General features: G+C 63.3%; 1 protein-coding gene across 2 annotated transcripts in view; it reads left to right on the plus strand.

Annotated features, from left to right (window-relative positions):
- ADGRB1 (adhesion G protein-coupled receptor B1) overlaps nucleotides 1–24,068 on the plus strand; it is a 104,985-nt gene that overhangs the window by 10,600 nt on the left and 70,317 nt on the right. Inside the window, exons 2-11 of one of the 2 annotated variants that reach the window (XM_064384663.1) lie at nucleotides 3,374–4,370; nucleotides 15,372–15,533; nucleotides 16,701–16,811; nucleotides 17,229–17,393; nucleotides 18,091–18,255; nucleotides 19,517–19,681; nucleotides 20,314–20,478; nucleotides 20,698–20,799; nucleotides 22,306–22,412; nucleotides 22,569–22,763. In XM_064384663.1, coding sequence (XP_064240733.1) covers nucleotides 3,593–4,370; nucleotides 15,372–15,533; nucleotides 16,701–16,811; nucleotides 17,229–17,393; nucleotides 18,091–18,255; nucleotides 19,517–19,681; nucleotides 20,314–20,478; nucleotides 20,698–20,799; nucleotides 22,306–22,412; nucleotides 22,569–22,763 — 2,115 coding nt within the window. In that variant the 5' untranslated portion in view covers nucleotides 3,374–3,592. Of the gene's footprint in view, nucleotides 1–3,373; nucleotides 4,371–15,371; nucleotides 15,534–16,700; nucleotides 16,812–17,228; nucleotides 17,394–18,090; nucleotides 18,256–19,516; nucleotides 19,682–20,313; nucleotides 20,479–20,697; nucleotides 20,800–22,305; nucleotides 22,413–22,568; nucleotides 22,764–24,068 lie in introns of those variants that run through there. The other variant, XM_064384662.1, reaches the window with a different exon arrangement.

A 24,068-nucleotide genomic window follows, 5' to 3' on the forward strand; every position in this document is an offset into this window, starting at 1 on the left:
GCCTGGGCGGGGGTGGCTCAGTACAGATGTTCTGGGGGATGCTGGGGAGCCGGGAGGTGACCTGAGCCCCTGCCCCACACCACCTTGCTGATGGCGCTGCGGTCCCTCCTGTGGAGCCCCAGGGCTTCAAGGCTTAAGAATCCCAGGGACGGACACTTCCGGGCCATCTGCTGGCCCCGAGACAGTCTGCCGAGGCCCCAGGTCCCTGCCAGGGCACTGGGCATTGCCCTGCCCCCGGCCCTTACCCCTTCCTCCCTGCAGGCACCTGCCACTCCTCGCTATCTGGGCCTGCACAGCCTCCATGCCCGGCCGGGGCTGGGGCCTCCCCCTTCCCCCTCCTGACCACCCTCCTTCCCCATGGCCACTCCGGCCCTCATGCCCCTCCTTCACCCTCACCCCCAGGGTGCCCCCAGCACTGCCAGGGTAGGCCTTCCAAGTGGCCGTTCTGATGGGGACACCAGCCTGCTTCTGACCCCCACTGCCACCTCTTGCCTACAGATGGACCTCACACCCATAAGAGGATGCAAGGCGTGGAGTGAGCTGGTGACAGTGAGGGTGACCAGTGATGCCAGGGCCCTGGGGGACGCCAGGAGGCCTCCACTCGGCTCAGCTCTCAAGGGCCTGGGGACAGTGGGTAGGGCCTGGTCCACCTGCTCTGGGGCCGTGCCGGGCCATGCTGTGCAGAGAGCACAGGTGGCAACCTGCAGGCCTGGGCTAGAATCCAGGCTCAGGTGCCCGGTACCGGCCGTGGCCCCTCTGTGGACCTCAGCATGCCCATCTGTAAAATGGATCTGTAACAGGGTGCCTCAGCAACAGCGCGCCTGGCACATGTCCCATCTCCCTGTGAGCGTGGGATGGGCTGCTCTGTGTTTTCTCACGAGCTGGAGCCTGTCCTCGGACACCCCTCCTGGCCTGCACCGTCTACACAGCACTGTGGACACCAGCCCTGTCATGGCCAGCTGGGCTTATGAGGCTGTGCTTCCCTTCCAGGTGCCAGGCTGTGCCCGTTTCCAGATGGGATGACCCTGTGCCTGGCGGCCGGTGCTGTGCACCCAGGCTTCTAGGCCCACTCCTGGCACTGCAGGCCCCCAGAACCTGCCCCGCCCTGGGAAGGCTGTGGGCTGGAGCTGCCAGGGCCTGAGATGAGGAGGGGAGAGGCGTGCCCTGGCATCTTGAGCTGTGAGGGTTCCTCTGGGGGAAGGTGGTGATTTTGGGGAGGACACCAACCCCAGGGTCAGGGCTAACAGGATTGCCTGGGGCCTCCTTGGCACTTCCAGGGGCATATGGAGCAGTGAAGCTGGCTGGCCTGCGGAGGGGTCAAGGCCACATGGGGTCAGCACCAGATGGGCCTGGCACTCTGCCAGGCTCTGCTACACTATGCCGATACTCACCCAGGGCTGTGCTCACCCTGAGACTGTAGTGTCACAGCCAGGGAGGCCTGGCTGTGGGACCTGCCCACACCGCTCCCGCTCCATGAGATGGGCGGGGCACCCAGGACAGCCTGGCTCTTCTATGCCTTGTCCAAGCCCACCCAGCCAAGCGTGTCTGGGGGCGGGACTGGAGGAGGGCTTCCAGGAGGCAGGGGGCATGGCAGCGTCTTCCCAGGTCTGCTGCAGAGGTGCCAGGATGGGAAGATGGCATTGTAGGTTTGCCCTTTTTAAAAACACTTCCCTCCTGGGAGCCCGGAATGTTTGTCAGGAAGGACACCACAGAGGGCTGGGCTGGGCCATGTCCGTCCCCAGATCCGGAAGCCCCAGCCAGCTTCCTTTGGGGAGCACTTCCTGCACCCCCCAGCTACGATTCCCCACCCCACTTTACAGATGGGGAAACTGAGGCTCTGTGGTACAAGACTTTCCCGGCCCACGCTGCAGTCCGGGGCACAACCTGAGTCCAGCCTCAGCCTCCTGGTTCCTGTGGGCTCAGAGCCTCTGCCCAGGCCAGGGCCAGGCCTCGAGGCTGCCTGGGCCTAGCTCCCTGCTCTGCCTACAAGGCTGTGCAGGAAGGACGCCAGGAGGGGACTGCAGAGCAGTGACAGACCTAGTGTCGCCGGCCAGCTGGGCCTGGGCAGCAGGAAGCAGCGAGTCCCGTGGGCGGGCGACCGGCACTTGCGCGGTCAGCAGAGCGGAGGCACCCGCACCGGGAGGCCGGGTGGCCTGGGGGAGGGGGACTGCCTGCCGCTCCCCTCCCTCCCCCACTGGCTCGGCTGCTGGGTGGGATGGGCAGCCCGGCCAGAGGCCTTGGGGGTGGTGGGGAGAGAGAGGTCTGTGGGTAGGAGGAGCTTGCCAAGGTCCACAGCGAGGTGGGTGCCCGCTGGGCCCAGGGCAGCTCCCGATCCGGGGCCTTCCCTGCGCCTCTGCCCACCTGTGCCGGTGTGAGTAGACAGTCACTCAAGCTGGGCCTTCCCCTGGCACTGGGAGGTGTCTCCTGGTGTCACAAATTTGGGGTCAACCTGGGGTTCGTGTACGGGTTCTCCCACCCACTCACTGACGGGGGTAAATTACTGATCTCTCTGCATCTGTTTTTCCATCATTCGTGATGGGAGGTAATGCTAGCCTTGCAGAGGTAGGGCGGAAGTGACGTGGCTCCTGGTGGCTCCGTCCCTCTGTCCCTCCCCAGACCCTCTACCTGGGGCTTTAGGGCATGAGGGGCACACGGGAGGGCCGGAAGGGAGCTTCCTGCCAGGAGCGCCAGCTGGGCACATGCCACTGGAGGCTGCAGAGGGCAGTCCTGGGGGTCACCAAATCTGAACCCCACCTCACCCCAAAGTTCCAGCTGCTGTTGAGGCTCTGCACTTCCTTCCCGCACCCCAAGCCTTTAAAAGAGGCTGAGGGCCAGATAGGAGGCTGGGGAATGGCGGAGTAAACTTTCTCCTGTGCTCTCCAGGGCTGCTTCCCCACCTCAGGGTTTGCAGAATTTTCCTGTGAAGAGGAAGGTTAGAGAGGAGGGACCAAGGTCAGCAGGAGAGAGCCTGAGAGAGCCGCAGCCTCCGCTCTCAGAGGGGCAGCCCCGCAGAGCGCGGTGAGCGGCCAGGGCCCCTGGGGAGCCACGCCAGGCTGTCTGGCCAAAGGGCACCCCCGAGAGGCCCAGGTGGAGTGTCCGCCCCTCCCAGTTCAGGCCTGGGTTGGGTGGAAGTGGAGGCACTAGTTCCCCTAGCTAGGCCGCTGCCCTGCAGGTGATCATGCTGGTGGGTGGCGGACAGACAGGTGGACGGAGCAGGTGCCTGGGATGGTGCCAGGGCCTGTGTCTGTGGCCCAAAGTCCTCCTGCCCTCGCTGGGAGCAGGCTGAGCTGCCTCCTCTGAGGGAGCGCACCCCCATGCGCAGAGCCTTGTGTCCCCAGGGGCTCACTCTGACCGTCTGCTCTTTCTCTTCCAGCTGCTGCTGGTGGCCACAGGCGGGCACCAGGGCCCTGGACTTTAGAAGCCGTTGCTGCCCTCTCTGTCACCGGAAGCGGGGCCCTCTCCCATCCCACCCTTGCCCCACGCCCCTGCCCCCTCCGGGCCGGCCCTGCCCACCGCCGGACCCTGGCATGTCAAGGCCTGGCCCGCGCCTGCCTGCCCAGCCCGCGGAACCCCGGCGGCCCCGCGAGCTAGGATGAGGGGCCAGGCCGCCGCCCCCGGCCCCGTGTGGATCCTCGCCCCGCTGCTGCTGCTGCTGCTGGGGCGCCGTGCGCGGGCGGCCGCTGGAGCTGACACGGGGCTGGTGCCCGAGCCGTGCGCCACGCTAGTGCAGGGAAAGTTCTTCGGCTACTTCTCGGCGGCCGCGGTGTTCCCGGCCAACGCCTCGCGCTGCTCCTGGACGCTGCGCAACCCGGACCCGCGGCGCTACACGCTCTACATGAAGGTGGCCAAGGCGCCCGTGCCCTGCGCCGGCCCCGGCCGCGTCCGCACCTACCAGTTCGACTCCTTCCTCGAGTCCACGCGCACCTACCTGGGCGTGGAGAGCTTCGACGACGTGCTGAGGCTCTGCGATTCCTCGGCGCCTCTGGCCTTCCTGCAGGCCAGCAAGCAGTTCCTGCAGATGCGGCGCCAGCAGCCGCCCCAGGACGGCGACCTCGGGCCCCGGGCCGTGCCGGCGGGCCCCGGCGACGACTTCTCCGTGGAGTACCTGGTGGTGGGGAACCGCAGCCCCAGCCATGCCGCCTGCCAGATGCTGTGCCGCTGGCTGGATGCGTGTCTGGCCGGAAGCCGCAGCTCGCACCCCTGCGGCATCATGCAGACCCCCTGCGCCTGCCTGGGCGGCGAGGCGGGCGGCCCTGCCGCGGGTCCCCTGGCCCCCAACGGGGATGTCTGCTTGAGAGATGCGCTGGCCGGTGGCCCTGAAAACTGCCTGACCAGCCTGACCCAGGACCGCGGTGGGCATGGCACCACAGGTGAGTGACTGGTGGGGACACCTGCGGATGGGGGCGAGGGGTGGGCGGATGGGGGAGGTGGGTGGACAGGGGAGGTGGGTGAGGGTCTTCTCTGGCAGGGCTGCCCTGGCCAGCACCGCTGTCTGGGGAGTGTGCACCTGGCACCCTCCTAGGCACCTGCTCCATCCACCTGTTCACAGAATAAGAGAGGATCCCTGCAGGTGTGCAGGACCAGCCCGGGCACAGTGGGTGCTTGCTGAGCTTTGAAGGATGGAATGGACAGTGAGGCCTAATTTCCTCCAGGATGGGAAAGGGTCATTCTCCTGGCTCGGAGAGCACCCGCCCTTTCTCTCTGGCAGGACTTTAATGGGCCAGAGGCTGCAGGGGCCGGGGCTGGGGGCTGCAGGAGTCTCTGGGGCTGTGTGGACAGGTGGGCAGATGAGCTCTTTAGATGTGTGGTCAGGAGATGAGGCTTCAGGCTGAGTATGGTCTGGGTGGATGGATTGCGTCTGCAGCGCGCTGCAGGTGCTGGGGTCACAGCAGCGAAAACCTGGGAGACCCCTGCTCTCAGGGAGCGGCCTAAGGGAGGGAGGAAGGCTCCGGGGAGACAGGGAGGAGGACGAGCAGCCACGCAGCGGGCAGCGAGGATAGCCTCGTACGAGAACCGGGCAGGCCAACCCTCACCACAGGACGGCCACTGTAACTGCAGGTCAGGGAGGCTGCTGGGACCAGGGACCTTGTTTAAAGCTCTGGGAGATGTGGGGAACCTCATGCCAGGAAGCGGGAAGTGGCTTTGTGCCTGGCGAGCACCGAGGGGCAGGGGCCGGTCCTGCGGAGCTGCCGGCCTTCTGGGACACTGGCTTTTCCTACTGATGAGACAGGAATCCTCCCTGGGAACAGGGTCCTCAGGGTCGAACCTCGTGGGGTACAGTGGGCCTCAGTGCAGAAGCTGGGTCCCGTATACACCTGGGACATGGAGACCCCCTGCTGACGGGTGACGTGTGAGAAAAAGGAGGAGGCCCAGGATTTTGGTCGGAGCATCTGGGAGGATGGGGGATTGGAGGGTTTGAGTTTGCAGCGCCAGCACACATCAGGTGTTTGGGGCAGTGGGACCCTCAGGGGTGTCCAGGGGCCTTGAACTCTGGGGCCAGTGAGACCTATGGACTCCTCAGAATTTTGCGTTTAAAGCCATAAAATAGGCCACGCAGAGCTACGAAGGAAGCCAGTTATGCTGCTGCCTGGTTCTACCCACAACCCGGGGCCACAGACCGCAGATGAGAAGCCTCGTGAGGCCAGGAGTGGGGCTAGAGAGGCCAGGGGACAGGAGGGACAGGGGTGAGGCTTGGCCCACTCCTCCAGTGGCCTGAGGAGGAGGCAGGCAGCACCCCTGGGCAGTGGGGAGCCCGGGAACACAAGTGGTCGTCCTGTGTCGGGACAGGTGGGCACATCGGCTGCGCCAGGTGCCACCAGCGACTGCGTGGGAGGGGCTGAGGACCAACCTCCCACCGGGCAAGGTGGAGGTCACTGGCCTTGGCAAGGATGGCTTCCATGGTTTGGCAGGGACGAGCGTCTGAGGGGGACTGGGAGAGAAGCAAGCAGAGTCTAGAGGGCCGTTTCAGGGAGCAGAGATGGGGCAGCTGGCGGTTTGGAGGTGGGAGGCTGCAGGACTTGCCCAGCGGCCACTGCCACACCCCGCGGCGCGTGTCGCGCTGCCACTCCTGGTCACTTCACTCCCTGAGCCGTGGTTCCTTCCTCGGCAGAATACCAACTCCCTCGCAGGGTGTTCCCGTCCGATCGGATACGATGGGAATCAGGCCCAGCCCAAGATCACTCCCAACACCGAAGAGCTGCTCGTTAGCAGCGTCGGGGGCAGCGGCCCTGCCAGTCCCAATAGTGCTGGGAGCAGCGTGGAGCCTGCTGGAAAGAGCTGGCGGGACAGACGCATGTGACGCATGGGGAGGCTGGGGCACCGTGTGACGCGGGTGTTGGAGGGAGCGCCACGCTCCACTCCTCGCTGGGTACCTACTGAGCGCGGGCACTCTGTGGTGTAAGGTGGTTGGGTCTCCCGTGGAAGATCTCGTGTTATCTTGGGAACCCAAAGGTCTTAGCAGGGCTTTAGGCAGAAGGGCCAGATGATTGAGGTGTGAGTGCGGAGCAGATGTCAGCTCCGAGGGAAGCCTGGGACTGGCTGGCGCTGGTGCAGGATTCAGGAAGGGGCTGCCGCTGGCCTGGTCAGGATGCAGCAGCAGCAGGAGGGAAGAAGAGGGCCTGGGGTGCCGCTGACGATCGACTTACCGATGGAACGATGTGTACATGGGCAGGGAACCCCTCCCAGGTGCCCCACCAGGAATTAGAATGGCAGCTGAGTTGGGGAAGTGGGGCTGGGGGTTGCACGGGAGAAGAGCTGCAGATCTGAGCGTGAGCTGCCTGTGAGGCAGCCAGCTGGCAGTGCCATGTGAATGGGCAGCTCTGATACCTGGAGCACCAGCACGGGGCCAGCATGGGGCAACGGATGCTTGAAAATAGCTTGTGAGCCACATATGCAGAGCCCCGGGGCCTGGGTTCAAATCCCAGCCTGACCCGGCTCGCCGTGTGTCCCTGCGCCAATTCTATCAGCTCTCTCATCCCCTCAGGCCCCTCATCTTTAAAACAGGAAGAGTAAAAATACCTTCTTTCCTAGATTGCCCTGAGGAATGAGAACTGGGGTGAAGTGTTTCTAAGTAGAAGCGCTGTTGACGATGAAATATCGATATCCTAGCGTATTCTTAGGCAGGGGGACTCTAGAGGGCTCAGGGAGCAGAGAGAGAGGCAGGGATGTTCCAGCAGCTCAGGGGGTGCCGGCGATTCTGAGAAAGGGCATGTTTGGAAGCGGCGCTTGGAAGGAAGTGGGAAGATGTATGTTCACACATGCATTCAGGCAAGTATGTTGTGTGTGCGTGTGTTCATGCATGTGTATGTGTTTGCATGGCATATGTGTGTTGCATATGTGCTCATGCATATGTGTGGTGTGTGTGCCCCCATGTAAGTGTGGGTGCCTGGTACGTGTGTGTGCGCAGATGTGCAGTAATTATGCATGTGCTGTGAGCGCCACATGCATATCGAGGCTGGGCTCCGTGCGGCGACTCTGACGGAACAGAGGTAAAGGCTGTGGGGCAGGGCCGCTGGCCTTGTGGGAGGACAGCTGTGGAGGGCACCTCGACTCGGCTGCCAGCAACGTGAAGCAGGGAGCTTGTCATCTTGCACAGGATGGGATGGAACGTGGTCACCTGGGCCCAGAGAGAGTTCAGTCTCTAGTGCCCATGCCCTGTGCCCAGAAGGCCCTGACGCTTCCAGGACCACAGGAGCAAAAGCAAGCTCAGTAGGAGAACTCGCCATTTATTGAGTGTTTACTTTGTGCCGGCAGCAGCCGCGTTTCAACAGCCCTTGAGGTAGCTCCTGTGGAGGCCCCCTCTGCCTCCTCCGCACAGCTGATCCCCCTGCCAGGAACAGTCTTCCCCAGAGACCCAAGGGGTTCCCGCCGTCTGATCCTCACGCAGATGTGACCTTTCTGTGCAGGCTACCCCGAGCGTCCTGTTTAAAATGGCAGCAGCTCCGGCCCCGCTCCCTGACCCTTTATCCTGCCTCTGTGTCTGCACGCGTGTTCACCTGTCAACACTGCATAATTCCCCTCATTCGTTGTGTCCATTTCTGATTGTTCACGCCAGGATGTCAGCAGCACAAAGCGGGCATTGCCGGTTCCCTGACATGCCCCCAGCATGTGGGACAGCACCGGGGCACAGCAGGCACTCAGTCAATGCTTGCTGGAGAAAGCCAGGCACAGATGTGCTAAGGCAGCGGCCAGGGTCACAGCTTGTAAGTGGCAGGCTGACGGCAGAGCCACTTAACGCTACCACCGGGTGGTGCCACTGGAGCTTCTGCAGCAATCTGCTCAGAGCTGTGCGTGTGTGCACGCATGCATGCATGTGTGTGAATATGGGCGCATGTGTGTGTGCGCGCATGTGTGAATGTGAGCACGTGTGTGTGCATGTGTGAATGTGAGCACATGTGTGTGCACGTGTGTATGTGTGTGAATGTGAGCACGTGTGTGTGCATGTGTGAGTGTGAGCACATGCGTGTGCACGCGTGCATGTGTGTGAATGTGAGCACATGTGTGCACACGTGCATGTGTGAATATGCATGTGTGAATGAGTGCATGTGTGAATGTGTGTGAATGTGTGTGAATGAGTGCATGTGTGTGAATGTATGTGTGCATATGTGAGTGCGTGTGTGCGTGTATGAATGTGTGCACAGCTGCGTGTGTGTGCATGTGTGAATACAAATGCCTGTGTTCATGTGTGAATGTGTACACCTGTGCAGAGTGCATGTGTGAATGTGTGTAAATGTGTGTACATGTGCATGCATGTGCATGTGTGAATGCACGTGTGCATGAGTGCACATGTGTGAATGTGAGTGGGTGTATGTGTGACTGGGTGTGCATGTGTGAATGTGCATGTGAGTGCATGTGTGAATGAGTGCATGTGTGCAGGTGTGTGAATGTTAGTGTACTTGTGCGTGTATGAGTGTGTGCATGTGTACATGAGTGAATGTATGCACATGTGCATGAGTGAATGTGTGTGCATGTGCATGTGGGTGAATGTAAGTGCATGTATGTGTGCACGTGTATGTGTGAATGAGTGTGTGCATGTGTGAATGTATATGCTCGTGCTTGAATGTGACTGCACGTGTGCATGCACATGTGAATGTGTGCACGTGTATGTGATTGTGCACACGTGCATATGTGAATGTGTGCATGAGTGTGAATGTGAGTGTGAATGTGCATGTGTTCATGCACGCTTATGTGTGAATGTGTGCACATGTGCATGTGTGTGTGCGTGTATGTATGTGTGTGAATGAGTGTGTGCATGTGTGAGAATGTGTGAGTGCATGTGTGAATGTGTGCATGCATGTGGGAAGGATGGGGTGGCATGAGGTCCAGAGAGGCAGGTGACCATTCAGAAGATACACAGCTGAGCAGAGGCAGGCCCGACCCCCAGATCCTGCCGGCTGAGCCATGTGCCCAGGGAGCTTCGTGCCCTCACTGTGGGCCCAGGGACACTGGGACGGGCTTGTCCATCCATCCCTGTCCCTAGCAGGCAGTGCATGGCCAAGTGCGGGAAGAAGCAGGCGGCCCAGGCCAGCCTGTGGCCCATTTTCAGCCCTGCCCCCCATGCGGCCTGTCCAAATGCCACATGGCCACGTCACGCGTCAGACTCTGCAAACACTCCTCAGGCCAAGCAACTGTTCCCCTCCACCCCACGACACCGCACGTCCCACCGCCCCTCAGGCTGCCAGGCCCTGCTCTCCTGGCTCTCTCTGGCCATCATCTCTGCCTCACCACTGCCTCCCTCTGCATTTTTCCGCCTTGGGTGACATGGGGCCGTTTCTCTCAAGGGTTGTTTTAAATATTCATGTTTTAATTAAAGAATTTTATTGCAGAAATGACATAGAAGATAATGAAAAAGCAGCGTCCTGGGGGTTGGGAGCAAGTGTGTGTGTCCCTGTGTGTGTCCTTGCATGTCGCTGTGTGTGTCCCTGTGTGTGTGTCCTTATGTGTCCCTGTGTGTCCCTGCATGTCCCTGCCTGTCCCTGTGTGTCCCTGCATGTGTCCCTGTGTCACTGTGTGTCCCTGCATGTCCCTGTGTGTGTCTGTGTGTATCCTTCTGTGTCCCTGTGTGTCCTTGTGTGTGTGTCCCTGTGTGTATCCCTGTGTGTGTCCCTGTGTCCTTGTATGTGTCCCTGCGTCCTTGTATGTGTCCCTGCATCCTTGTATGTGCCCCTGCGTGTCCCTGCATGTATGTCCCTGTGTCTCCGTGTCCCTGTGTGTCCCTATGTGTCCCTGTGTGTCCGTGTGTCCCTATGTGTCACTGTGTGTGTTCCTGTGTCCCTGTGTGTGCATCTGTGTGTATCCCTATGTTTCCCTGTGTGTCCCTGTGTGTCCATGTCCTTGTGTGTGTCCCACGTGTCCCTGCATCTGTGTCCCTGTGTGTCCCTATGTCCCTGTGTGTGTCCCTATGTGTCCTTGTGTTCCTGTGTGTCACTATGTGTGTGTCTGTGTGTCCCTGTGTGTCCCTACGTGTGTGTCTGTGTCCCTGTGTGTGTGTATCCATGTGTGTGTCTCTGTGTGTGTCCTTGTGTCCCTGTGTGTGTCTGTGTGTGTGCCTGTGTGTCCCTGTGTGTGTGTGTGTCCCTGTGTGTGTCCTCCGTGTGCCTTCAGGGAGCGGGTATGGAAGGCTGGGCCGGAGCTGATTGTGGAGTGTGAACTCACACATTCCATTGGGCTCCTGGGTCCCGCAGGGGTGTGGGGTGTGGGAGGCTGTGCTTCTGGCCAAGGGGCTGTGACTGGCCACGGAACTGGGTGACCTCCCTGTCCCTGCCCTGCCTCCTGGGTGAGTCAGGCTCAGCACAGGCCCACCTGTGCAGTGACCCCACACTCACTCCTCAGGCTCTTGGAGACAGAGTCAGGCTCAGCCCCAACCCCGGGAACCCCGGGAGCCCTGGGAGTCCTGGGAAGAGGCATCTGGAGACCTCTCTGGGGTGAGCATGGCAGAGGGAGAGGCAGTGGCTGGGCTGGCATTTGCAGGGGAATTGGGACTGGAGTGGAGGTTGGGACTCCAGGTAGTCTCAGGGTGATGGGGAGCACCGAGGGGCTTGGGAAGGTGCCAAGGCCGCCACTGTCAGGGTGTTTTGGCTTGAACAGGGGAGCCACTCTTTTTGCACAAGGGCCAATTTAGAAAAATCTAGAAAACAAGAAGGCCTCAGTCCCCATCGTAGACAACACCCATTCCAGATGGGGATGGCAGGATGGGCCCCACAGGAATGATGTGCTGGGCCCGCCATGCCCTCAGCCTGGCACCTCCTCTGCTCTGTGCCAGGACCATCCCACACCTGCCTGGCTGCAGGAGAGGCTGAGAGTCAGGGTCTGTGTCGGGTTCCGCTTCTCAGAAAGATGGAGAAGGGATGTGGAGCTGCAGCACACAGCCGGGGTCCGGCCAGGCAGCCGGACAGGCCCTGAGCCTTCAGGCTCATAAACAGGGCACCGTTCTCAGACCAGGGAGCACCTGCCTGACTGAAAAAGGAAGCAACAGGACTCGGGAGCCTCAGTCCCTCCTGAGAGTTGGAGCCAGGACAGTACCAGCTTGCAGGGCCTGTGCGCTGAGCGTTAAGGAGATGGCGCCTTGACAGGTTTAGGGGAGGCTCCTCGCTCTTCTGGGCTCACCTGGGAAATGGCCTGCCAGGTGGTGGGCTCGGCTTCTTAGCCCCATCCTGAGATCCACTGGTGCCCGCCTCTGTGGCTGGAGGAAGGGGGACGGCCACTTGGGCCCCTCCTGTAGAGCTGCTGGCAGCGGGTAGGCTAAGTTGGGCCACAGGGAGCCCCAGCCTCCCTCCAGGGCCCTCCCTTCCACATCCCTGCAGGGGGGCCTGGTCCAGGTCTCAGAGGAGGAGTCTGGGTGCCCCAGGACAGACCCTAACTTGGAGCCTGGGCTGGGGTGGGGTCGTCCCTGGAGCATGCTGTGGGTGCCTGGGATGCCCTGGCAGAGCAGGGCGGGAATGGCAGAACTGACCCTCCAGCCCAGTGCTGCCCGACCTGCTGGACTCGGGAGACCTCTGCTGGCGGCGGATGGAAGTGCACAGCTCCCCTCCAGAGGAGAGCCCGGAAGCTGGGGAGGCCCAGCTGGAGGGAGGGACACCGCCTGAGCCCCCATCCCAGCCAACTTGGGGTGCGGAATCTGGGGAGCTCACAGCCTTCAGTCTGGGGTGCCAGGGTGGGAAGGACATCAGGAGGCCCCTCATCAAGCACCCTCTTCCCTGGGTGGCCAGGCTGCCTGGGGCCGTTAATTGGCTCTATTCATCCCCTTAATGAGATGGAAATGAGGCTTCCAGACAGAGCCTGCATTGAGTGGGGGAAGAAAGGCGGCTTCTTTCCGGACTTGGAGGGGCAGCCCACCGCCCCCCCACCCAGCTCACTGCTCCTCTGCTGCCCCTCACAGCCCACCCAGCTCAGACACACTGTTGCCACCCAGCAAAGGGTGGCTTCAACACCTCTGTGCCCTGCACTGCAGACCCCCGGGCTCCATCCTGGCTAATTCCCTCTCTGGCATTGATGCATTCACTGGACAAACAGTTACTGAGTGTCAGCTACGTGAAGGGACACACATCAAAAACAAAACAAGAATAAAAATAGCAGCTACCATTTTCTTAGTATTCATTAGTAGCAAGAGTATGACCGAGACGGGGGATCAGTCTGTGGCTGGGATCAGGGCTCCGTATATGACGGAATCCTCTGCCCAGGATCAGAGGTTAGTCTGTGTTGAGGATCAAGGCTCAGTATGTGACCAGAGTCAGGAATCAGTGTGTTGACTAAGATCAAGACTCAGTATGCGACCAGGGTCAGCTTGTGACCTGCATCAGGGCTCAGCACGGGTCCAAAGTCAGGGCTCAGTATGTGAGCAGGTTCAGGGCTTGGCTTGCAGAGGCAGGGTGGTCCATCCTTTGGGCCACTGTTCCCCCTCCACAGCCTCTCCTGATGTGCCCCCACCCCTTCTCCCCCTACCACATCCTCACCACCTGGGTCACCAAGGTAACCAGCCCTGAAATGAGTGGGTGTTTTGGCAGCTGAGGCCTAACCTGGGTCTATCCTGAAAGGCTGCTCGCTGCAGTGGTTGCCATGGGAACCAAGTGGCATCCTCCGATGAGCCTGGCTTGGACACCCTCTCTCCCACCCACCGCGTTTCCACGTCACTCAGGCTTCCGCGTGGGGGCTGGGCTGGGACAGCGAGGGGTACCTCGGGACACGCCACCTTGACCCGTTGCCAGGCCCGCCTCTCAGGGACCATCTGCACCGTTGCCTCAGTGTCGGGGGTGGGATGCCTTCAGCAGGTGAGACCACTGAGGCCCGGAGCGCCTGGGCCCCGGTCAGTCAGTCCTGGCTGGCAGTGGGGGGAGTTTGGAATCTGACCACCATTTCAAGTCCCGGTTCTTCTCCTTGTCCTGAGTTAGGGCATGTGACTTGGCAGCCACTAAGGGGCCACCACCTGTTCCTGTGCTGTGGGCAGGTGCCGCCCTGTCCCGTCCCTGCGCCCTGGGGGCTGTGCTTGGTTCCCCACACCCCCCTGCCCGCCCCCCCCGTGCCCTGGAGGCTGTGCTTGGTCCCCCACACCCCCTGCCCCGCCCCTGCGCCCCGGGGGCTGTGCTTGGTCCCCCACACCCCCCTGCCCCGCCCCTGCGCCCCGGGGGCTGTGCTTGGTCCCCCACAACCCCCTGCCCCGCCCCTGCGCCCCGGGAGCTGTGCTTGGTCCCCCACACCCCCCTGCCCCGCCCCTGCGCCCCGGGGGCTGTGCTTGGTCCCCCCCCGCACCCCCCCCCGGGCCCTGGAGGCTGTGCTTGGTCCCCCACACCCCCTGCGCTGCACGGCCAGGCACTGTGTGGAGGAGGAGGCAGCTCAGCTGCTGTGCGCTCTCAACCAGGTGCTCTCCTCTCTGGTACCTGCGGGAGGGTGGCTGTGAGTGAAGGGAGAGGGTTCTGCAGCAGGTGTGGGGGCCTGGAAGACTCCCCCTCACCCTCTGGACCCCAGCAGGGAGAAGGAGGTGCCCACTCTGCTCACAGCTGTGGCGAGTCAAGCCCGTCCCCTTCGTCCCATCCCCTTGCCCCTGGCACCCTCTGCTGGCCATTCCTGGCATAGGCGCGGGGAAGCTTGTGAAGAGGAGGATGGGGGGGATGGACTGGCCAGACGAGTTACCTGGACACTGAGTTTGCTGAAAATCAAAGCAGGGCCCCGGGAGTCAACTCTGACCCAAAGGACAATGCCCACGCACGGTCCTCTCCAAATCCTTTTTTGCTGTTTGCCTTCCCACTGGTCAGTCCTGGGAGGTCAGCTATTATCCTCGTGTTGTAAATGATGGGAGTGAATCCAGGGAGGTCACAGCCTGGACCATCGTGTGTGTGGGGGCACCGCGGAAACCTGGCGGCTGGCGCTCCCCTGGGGTCTCCTGCAGTCCACACTCCCACCAAGGGAGGTGGGGCCCCTTCCCTGAGGCTCCGAGAGGCCCTGGGGCCCTCTGGTGGGTGGGGGTGGCCTGCTCTTGGCCTGATTGCTGCCCCTGGGGCTTTCCTTGCTGTACCCGGGGTGGAGCGGCTGGATCCTCAGTGCTCCCCAGTGTCACCAGGGAGCAGTGGCCCTGGCTCCATGGTGGGTCCCTTCGTGGGGGTGTCAGCTGTCTCCTCGCCACCTTGGCCAGGCCAGGAGCAGGCACTTGGTGGGAGCTGCATGCCCTTTCCAAGTCACCCGACCCTGGTGCACTGGGTGTGCGTGAGCCCAGGCATCCGCCGATGGAAGGTGGAGGCCACAGTGCTGGACAGGAGGCCTGGACGCGGCAGCTCCTTCCCGGCCCCCTAGTGCTGCCGCCCTTCTGGCCCACAGACGGCAGTGGCCCTCTCCTGCTTCGCGCACAGAGGCCACCCCTCCGTGGCTACCCAGTGCTCCAGGACCACAGGCCCTCCAGGCGGCCCAGAGTGTTCTTGGCCCTGGTGATGAGGATGGTGACCCTCCACTGAACCCGTGTGGAAACAGGCTCTGATGAGTGGGGCCTGGCCAGAAACTGGATGGGGCCTGGGGAGGGCTTCCAGGCACATGGGGAATGAGAGCCTTGGTGGCCAGGCCCCTCTACCGTCTGCCCATCAGCAGGATGCTGTGCTGTGAGACAGCCCCGGGTGGGCGAGGTCACCCCTTCTTCATGCAGGCAGCAAACCTGCCTGGCTGCAGCTGGCACACGGGGACCCTTCCAGCTCAGGCATGACCTGAGCTCTCCAGAGGGAACCCAGGAGCTGGGGAGACTCCGGACCCCCAGGTCCTCCCCGGCCAGGCCTTCTATGCCACTGCGGCCCCTCCCCGGGCAGGCCTCGGCTGGCTTCACACCCCACCACTTACCCTGTCCAGGCCACGAGCCCCTGCCCTGCCCTGATCCCTGCCATCTGGTTTCCCAGCAGGCGGCTGGAAGCTGTGGTCCCTGTGGGGCGAATGCACGCGAGACTGCGGGGGAGGCCTGCAGACGCGGACGCGCACCTGCCTGCCAGCGCAGGGCGTGGAGGGCGGCAGCTGCGAAGGAGTGCTGGAGGAGGGCCGCCAGTGCAACAGCGAAGCCTGCGGCCGTGAGTGCGGGTGGGGAGGGCGGGGCTGGAGCCCTGGAGAGGCGGGGCCTGTGGGGGCGGGGGCGGGGCCTGTGAGGGCGGGGCGGGCCAGAGCCCTGGAGAGGCGGGGCCTGTGAGGGAGGGGGCGGGGGCGGGGCCTGTGAGGGCGGGGTGGGGACGGAGCCCTGGAGAGGCGGGACCTATGAGGGAGGAGCGAGGGCGGAGCTCTGTAGAGTCAGGGCCTATGAGGGAGGTGCGAGGGTGGGACCCTGGCGTGGAGGTGTCTTTGAGGGAGGAGCGGGGGCGGGGCCCTGGAGAGGCGGGGTCAGTAGGGGCGGGGCCACTAGGGAGGGGCCTTGAGCAGAAGGGGGTCGGCGAAGGGAGGGGCCTAGGGGCGGTGCAAGGTCTGGGCGGGGCTTGGGGCGGAACCATGGACGGGCGGGGCCTGCAGGAAAAGGTAATAGAGTGGATCTGGGCTCTGAGAAGCGGTACCAAAACTCGGGACTGGCCCGTTGGGGTGGGGTTTAGACAGAGGAGCAGTGATTAGGACCCCGAAGAAGGTGGTGTTTGGGGCTGCGTGGGACTAGATGGGGTTTTCTTCCTGTCTGTGGATTGGGGTTTTGGGAGGGCATGCGGAAGGCTGGCTGTGGGAGCCCTGGTCAAGCCAGTTTGCCTGCCCCAGCCGGGTGCTGCTTCCAGAATGTGTTTGTCTAATAAGGCTCTCTAATGGCCCCATGTATTTTTTAGCTGTTTTCATAAAGTTAAATCACGTTGTAATGCGACTGTCATTATTTGGGTTGCTTTTTCCTTGGTGAACTTTTCTGGGGAGAAGAGCTCCTCTTAGGAGCCTGGGGAGGGTCCCAGGGCATCGGCTGGGCTGTGGGAGGGAGGCAGGGGCGCTGTTGGGGTGCCAGGCAGGGGAGAGCAGCCGCTCTGCAGGTGACTGCCGGCCTGTGGGCGATGGAGGCAGTGAGAAAGGGGTCACGGGGCGTGGGAGACAGGACCCACAGGAAGGGACCCCTGGTGGCCAGACGAGGACTGGTGCCATGCTGGACGCTCTGGTCCCTGGCTTCCCAGCTGCCCAGTGAGGCCAGGTGGCCCAGTGCTGGAGGGCTCAGAGCACTGTGGCCACAGAGAGATGACAGGGGCAAAGCATTGCTCTTGCGCTGACCTGAGCCCGTCCTGCAGCCGCTGGGCGCACCAGCTCCCGGAGCCAGTCCCTGAGGTCCACAGATGCCCGACGGCGTGAGGAGCTGGGGGACGAGCTGCAGCACTTTGGGTTCCCGGCCCCCCAGACCGGTGAGCTGCAGGGAGGGGGTTGGGCAGGACTAGGGCTTTGGGAAAATACTGTAAGTTAACAATCACCGCTAGTTATGAATAGTAAGTTGAATAATGTGCCATAACTGGACTAACCCCTTGGGTGCAGGACTCTTGTTTCCTGGCTGCCTGGCATTAGGGGAACTGGTGTGAGGTGAAGAGGCCTGTCCCTGGCCAGACCCCAGAGGACCAGGGATGGCACAGGCTGGCCCTCAGAGCTCCCAGCCTTATAGGGGAAACGGCCAGTTCTTGAGATCAGGCTGCTTCGAAGGCCCGGGGACTCTGCCCAGCCCCTCTGCCTGCTCCCCAGCAGGGCGGCCCTCCCGCTGTGGGGTTCCGCCGAGGTCTGACTGCAGCCCAATAGGCGGCAGGCCTGTGACACTATAGTGGGGCCTGCAGGTGACCCAGCAGCTGAGGAGTGGTCCCCGTGGAGCGTGTGCTCCAGCACCTGCGGCGAGGGCTGGCAGACCCGCACGCGCTTCTGCGTGTCCTCCTCCTACAGCACGCAGTGCAGCGGGCCCCTGCGCGAGCAGCGGCTGTGCAACAACTCTGCGGTGTGCCCAGGTGGGTGGGGCCTTGGGCTGGGGCAGCGGGGGGCCAGGGCAGCGGGGGGGGCCGGGGCAGTGGCGGGGGCCAGGGCAGTGTGGGGCCGGGGCAGCGGGCGGCCGGGGCAGCGGGGGGCCGGGGCAGCGGGGGGCCGGGACAGCGGGGGGCCGGGACAGTGGGCGGCCGGGGCAGTGGGTGGCCGGGGCAGCGGGGGCCAGGACAGTGTGGGGCCAGGGCAGTGGGGGGCCAGGGCAGTGGGGGGCCAGGGCAGTGGGGGCCCAGGGCAGCGGGGTGGCCAGGGCAGCGGGGGGCCCGGGGCAGTGTGGGGCCGGGGCAGTGGGGGGCCGGGGCAGTGGGCGGCCGGGGCAGCGGGGGTCCAGGACAGTGTGGGGCCAGGGCAGTGGGTGGCCAGGGCAGCAGGGGGCCGGGGCAGTGTGGGGCCGGGGCAGTGGGGGGCCAGGGCAGTGGGCGGCCGGGGCAGCAGGGGTCCAGGACAGTGTGGGGCCAGGGCAGTGGGTGGCCAGGGCAGTGGGTGGCCAGGGCAGTGGGTGGCCAGGGCAGTGGGGGGCCAGGGCAGTGGGGGCCCAGGGCAGTGGGTGGCCGGGGCAGCAGGGGGCCGGGGCAGTGGGGGGCCAGGGCAGTGGGCGGCCAGGGCAGCAGGGGCGGTGGCAGCAGAGGGCAGCAGAGGGCAGCAGTGCTTTCCATCTCTCTGCAGTGCATGGTGCCTGGGATGAATGGTCACCCTGGAGCCTCTGCTCCAGCACCTGTGGCCGTGGCTTTCGGGATCGCACACGCACCTGCAGGCCCCCCCAGTTTGGGGGCAACCCCTGTGAGGGCCCAGAGAAGCAAACCAAGTTCTGCAACATCGCCCTGTGCCCTGGTAGGTGAGAGGGAGGGCGCGGGGCCAGGGAGGAAGGGAAGAAAGGGGAGGTCACAGCGGGTCGCTGGCCAGACCCAGGAGCCCAGCTTTGCCCACTCCAGACCCACCTCAGGGTGCTCAGAGGTTGGAATTTCAGACCGGGTACAGGAAGGAGGCTGAGGTGTGATCTTGGGGCATTCCCAGCCACGTTCCAGGCTGGGTGTGGGTGGTGGCCCCCGGGGTGTTCCCACCCATGTCATAGGCTGGGTGTGAGGTCGTGGTGGCCCCCGGGGTGTTCCCACCCATGTCACAGGCTGGGTGTGGGGTCCTGGTGGCCCCTGGGGTGTTCCCACCCATGTCACAGGCTGGGTGTGGGTGGTGGCCCCCAGGGTGTTCCCACCCATGTCACAGGCTGGGTGTGGGGTTCTGGTGGCCCCTGGGGTGTTCCCACCCATGTCACAGGCTGGGTGTGAGGTCATGGTGGCCCCCAGGGTGTTCCCACCCATGTCAAAGGCTGGGTGTGGGGTCGTGGTGGCCCCCGGGGTGTTCCCACCCATGTCACAGGCTGGGTGTGAGGTCGTGGTGGCCTCCAGGGTGTTCCCACCCATGTCACAGGCTGGGTGTGGGGTCCTGGTGGCCCCCGGGGTGTTCCCACCCATGTCACAGACTGGGTGTGGGGTCCTGGTGACCCCTGGGGTGTTCCCACCCATGTCACAGGCTGGGTGTGGGTGGTGGCCCCCAGGGTGTTCCCACCCATGTCACAGGCTGGGTGTGAGGTCATGGTGGCCCCCGGGGTGTTCCCACCCATGTCACAGGCTGGGTGTGGGGTCGTGGTGGCCCCCGGGGTGTTCCCACCCATGTCACAGGCTGGGTGTGAGGTTGTGGTGGCCTCCAGTGTGTTCCCACCCATGTCACAGGCTGGGTGTGGGGTCCTGGTGGCCCCCGGGGTGTTCCCACCCATGTCACAGGCTGGGTGTGGGGTCCTGGTGGCCCCCGGGGTGTTCCCACCCATGTCACAGGCTGGGTGTGAGGTCGTGGTGGCCACTGGGGTGTTCCCACCCATGTCCCCGGCTGAGTGTGGGGTCCTGGTGTCCCCCGGGGTGTTCCCACCCATGTCACAGGCTGGGTGTGGGTGGTGGTCCTCAGCGTGTTCACACCGATGTCCCAGGCTGGGTGTGAGGCAGTAGCCCCCCGGGTGCTCATACCCACATCCCAAGCCAGGCACTGGGGTTCTGGGTGTTCACGCCCACTTCGTGTCCCCTTCCTCCCCCGGGCCGGGCAGTGGATGGAAACTGGAATGAGTGGTCGAGCTGGAGCGCCTGCTCCGCTAGCTGCTCCCAGGGCCGACAGCAGCGCACGCGTGAGTGCAACGGGCCTTCCTACGGGGGCGCTGAGTGCCAGGGCCACTGGGTGGAGACCCGAGACTGCTTCCTGCAGCAGTGCCCAGGTCAGGGGTGCGCCGGGCGGGGGTCGGGGGGCACCTAACAAGCAGGAACCTCTAGGGAGTAGACAGGCCCCACAGTGGGGTGGGAGCGACCGTGGGCCCTGACATGTGACTGAGAAGGGAGTGGGGTGCACAGTGGGGCCTGGGTGTCCGTGGGGGAAGTGGAGTGTGGGGTGTCCATGGAAGAAAGTGGAGTGTGGGGTGGCCGTGGGGTAGTGGGGTGCACAGAGGGACTTGGGGTGTCCTTGGGGGAAGTGGAGTGTGGGTGGCTGTGGGGTAGCGGGGTGCATAGTAGAATTGCGGTGCCCATGGGGGAAGTGGAGTGTGGGGTGCACAGTGGGAATTGGGGTGTCTGTGGGGGAAGTGGGATGTGGGGTGGCCATGAGGTTGTGGGGTGCACAATGGGGCATGGGGGATGGTGGGGTCGGCTGCATGTGGGGTGTTTGCTTTATTTTGTATCCAGCTGATGACGAGTTTCTCTCCTCCTGGTCTGAATTTCCCTTTCCTGACTTCCTGCCTCACACCCCGGGTCCCTCCGTCTCACTGCCGCACGGCTCCGTGTGGGTCCCTGTCTCTGTGTCCCCGTGTCACTGTGGCTCCTGGACCCCGCCCTCCTGGTCACCCGTGCCCTGCAGTGGACGGCAAGTGGCAGGCCTGGGCATCGTGGGGCAGCTGCAGTGTCACATGTGGGGCTGGCAGTCAGCGACGGGAGCGTGTCTGCTCCGGGCCCTTCTTCGGGGGAACAGCCTGCCAGGGCCCCCATGATGAGTACCGGCAGTGCGGCACCCAGCGGTGTCCCGGTGAGGCCCCTTCCGCCTGGGCTGGACTGGGCTCTGGGGAGGGCTGGCAGTGGTCAGGCGGGCTTGGTCTCGGTTGTCACCCACATGGCATATGGGGGGGCTCCTATCCTGTCCTCACAGTGATGCCCACTCCAGGCACCCTGCGGGTCTGGGCCTTCCGGAGCCAGCTGCTGGCTCTCAGTGCCCCTTCCTGAACCCCTGTGCTGCGCCCCTTGGCAGAGCCCCATGAGATCTGTGATGAGGACAACTTTGGTGCCGTGATCTGGAAGGAGACCCCAGCGGGAGAGGTGGCTGCCGTCCGGTGTCCCCGCAACGCCACAGGTGAGGGCTGGGAAGCACGTGATGTGTGGGGCTCCCATCCTGTCCTCATGATGATGCCAATGCTGAGGCACTGTCGGCACAGGGAGGCGGCCCAGACACGGAGCCCAGACGGCCTGCATGTGCTGGCGCGGGGCAGTGGGGCGGCAAGCCCAGGGCACCGGGTAGGAACTCTGCGGCAGCCGCGGTTCTGAGCACGCACTCACTAGGGGCTGGCCCCGTGCTCAGCCCTAACACAAGACATCCATGGAGCCTCAGCAGCCCAAGAAGTCGCCACCACTTACAGCTGGGAAACTGAGGCACAGGGAAGTTAATGCATGTGCCCTGGGCCTGCAGGGACAGGAAGAGGAGGTCTCTGTCGAATGCCAGCCCTAAGCAGGGAGTGCCTGGGAGGCATGGGGAAAGCAGGCGGGCTCCTGAGGAAGGGGCTCCTGTACTAAGGGCAGGCTCGTGGGGAAGGGGCTGGCTGTCCTGGGGCGGCCTCCTTCACCCCTCCTCCTATTTATAGGAGTGCAGGTGTTTTATGTCCGACAGGCCGCAGGCAGGGAGGTTGGGAGCCCAGGCTCAAACTCTGGCTCTGCCCTTGTTTGCTGTGTGACATTCAGAAATGGACTCAACCTCCCTGAGCCTCAGCGTTCTCATCTGCAGGATGAGGGCAGCCGGGGTTCCTCTGCTCAGAGCTGCTGTGGGGAGGTGTGGGGTCGGTGACGGGGACCACGTGTTGCCAGCTGAGGCTGCCGCTCCTCCCTCACTTTCCCGATGACAGAACAGGGAGTGTTCTTGGTAGCAGATTGCAAATGCTGAGAGACAGAATGCCCCGTGTGCACGTGGCACGGTGGCGCGCCCCCCTGGCCTTTGTCCTGCGTGTGTGGCTGGGTCTCCTGGTGCTGCTCGGTTTTGGCCTCCTCTGAACCGGGTTCTGCCTCCAGGCCCACGGCTCTCATCAGGTGTCGGGGCCTCGACAGTTCCCGGTGGCTGTTGACACCCTGTGGACACTCAGCTTTCCCCGTTTCTCTGATGTCCTGGGAGTGAGCTCTGCGTCACAGGGCGTGCCGTGTTTAAGGCTGTTGTTCCCTTAATGCCCGTGGCACCCCAAGCCTGCCCCCATGTCTCCGGGCCAGGCCATGGCCCCTGCAGCCCTGTGCATGCAGCCAGGCGGGGGCCGGGGTTCCTGCTCTCTCCGGGACTCTGGGTTGGTTAGAAGGGGCTCTGAAGGAGTCCATGGCTGAACTCTGAAGGCCCCACTTGGCCTAGAGCTCCACCCCCATGCAGTGGGGTCCCTGAAGGCTTAGCTCCCGCCAGGTCCTGAGTCCCTGGGGCAGTTATCGGCTCAAAATGTGTGACGAGAACGAGGTCCCTGCATGGGCTCTGCTCTCGGCGTAAGGCCAGAGGCGAGTCCCTGCTTCTGGGGGCCAGAGGGTTCATCCAGAGGGTCTGCTGCCAGGGCCGAGGGTGGGATTCCTGGGCCAGTCAGTGGGTGTCCACCTGAGAAGGGGGAGGTCTCCCCAGGACTCATCCTGCGACGCTGTGAGCTGGACGAAGAAGGCATCGCCTATTGGGAGCCCCCTACCTACATCCGCTGCGTTTCCATTGACTACAGAAACATCCAGATGATGGTGAGGCCCAGTGCCAGGGGTCCCCCAGTCCCTCTCCAGCCACCTTGGGCACACGGGCTGGGACCCTGCAGAGGGCCCTAGGTGTGGGAGGTCCTGGGTGGCTGCCTGGACGTGTCCCACAGAGACGAAGGCACACGCCCACTGCGTCTTCCACAGACCCGGGAGCACCTGGCCAAGGCCCAGCGGGGGCTGCCGGGGGAAGGGGTTTCGGAGGTCATCCAGACGCTGGTGGAGATCTCCCAGGATGGGACCAGCTACAGTGGGGACCTGCTGTCTACCATCGACGTCCTGAGGAACATGACAGAGATTTTCCGGAGGGCATACTACAGCCCCACCCCTGGGGACGTACAGGTTGGCTCCCCGAGGGTGGTCCTGGAAGAGGGTGTCAGGAAGGTGTCTGGGGAGCCCTCCTGGACCCCAGAGTCGGGTCCCCAACCCTGGCCACAGCCCAGGCCCTAACCTGTGCCATAGGCTGAACCCTGACCTTCATCTCACATCACACAGTGACCAGGGTCAGGGCTCAATGGTCACACGCTGAGTCCTGAACCTGGTCACACTGAGGCCTGACCCTTGACACATGCTGAGCCCTGACCCTGGTCACACGCTGAGCCCTGATCCTGGTCACATGCTGAGCCCTGACCCTGGTCACACGCTGAGCCCTGATCCTGGTCACACTGAGCCCTGACCCTGGTCACACACTGAGCCAGATCCTGGTCACACTGAGCCCTGATCCTGGTCACACTCTGAGCCCTGACCCTGGTCACAGACAGAGCCCTGGCCCTGGTCACACACTGAGCCCTGATCCTGGGCACACTGAGCCCTGATCCTGGTCACACACTGAGACCTGATCCTGCTCACACACTGAGCCCTGACCCTGGTCACACTGAGCCCTGATCCTGGTCACACACTGAGCCCTGATCCTGGTCACACACTGAGACCTGATCCTGGTCACACAGAGCCCTGACCCTGGTCACACACTGAGCCCTGATCCTGGTCACACACTGAGCCCTGATCCTGGTCACACACTGAGCCCTGATCCTGGTCACAGACAGAGCCCTGGCCCTGGTCACACACTGAGCCCTGACCCTGGTCACACTGAGCCCTGATCCTGGTCACACACTGAGACCTGATCCTGCTCACACACTGAGCCCTGACCCTGGTCACACTGAGCCCTGATCCTGGTCACACACTGAGCCCTGATCCTGGTCACACACTGAGACCTGATCCTGGTCACACAGAGCCCTGACCCTGGTCACACACTGAGCCCTGATCCTGGTCACACACTGAGCCCTGATCCTGGTCACACACTGAGCCCTGATCCTGGTCACACTGAGCCCTGACCCTGGTCACACTGAGCCCTGATTCTGGTCACACACTGAGCCCTGATCCTGGTCACACACTGAGCCCTGACCCTGGTCATACTGAGCCCTGATTCTGGTCACATACTGAGACCTGATCCTGGTCATACTAAGCCCTGATCCTGCTCACACACTGAGCCCTGACCCTGGTCACACAGACCCTGATCCTGGTCACACACTGAGACCTGATCCTGGTCACACACTGAGCCCTGACCCTGGTCACACTGAGCCCTGATCCTGGTCACACACTGAGACCTGATCCTGGTCACACACTGAGCCCTGACCCTGGTCACACTGA

Source organism: Aotus nancymaae, unplaced genomic scaffold (assembly GCF_030222135.1).
Source record: "Aotus nancymaae isolate 86718 unplaced genomic scaffold, 86718_ANA_hifiasm-v0.15.2.pri h1tg000036l, whole genome shotgun sequence".
Taxonomy (NCBI): Eukaryota; Metazoa; Chordata; class Mammalia; order Primates; family Aotidae; genus Aotus; species Aotus nancymaae.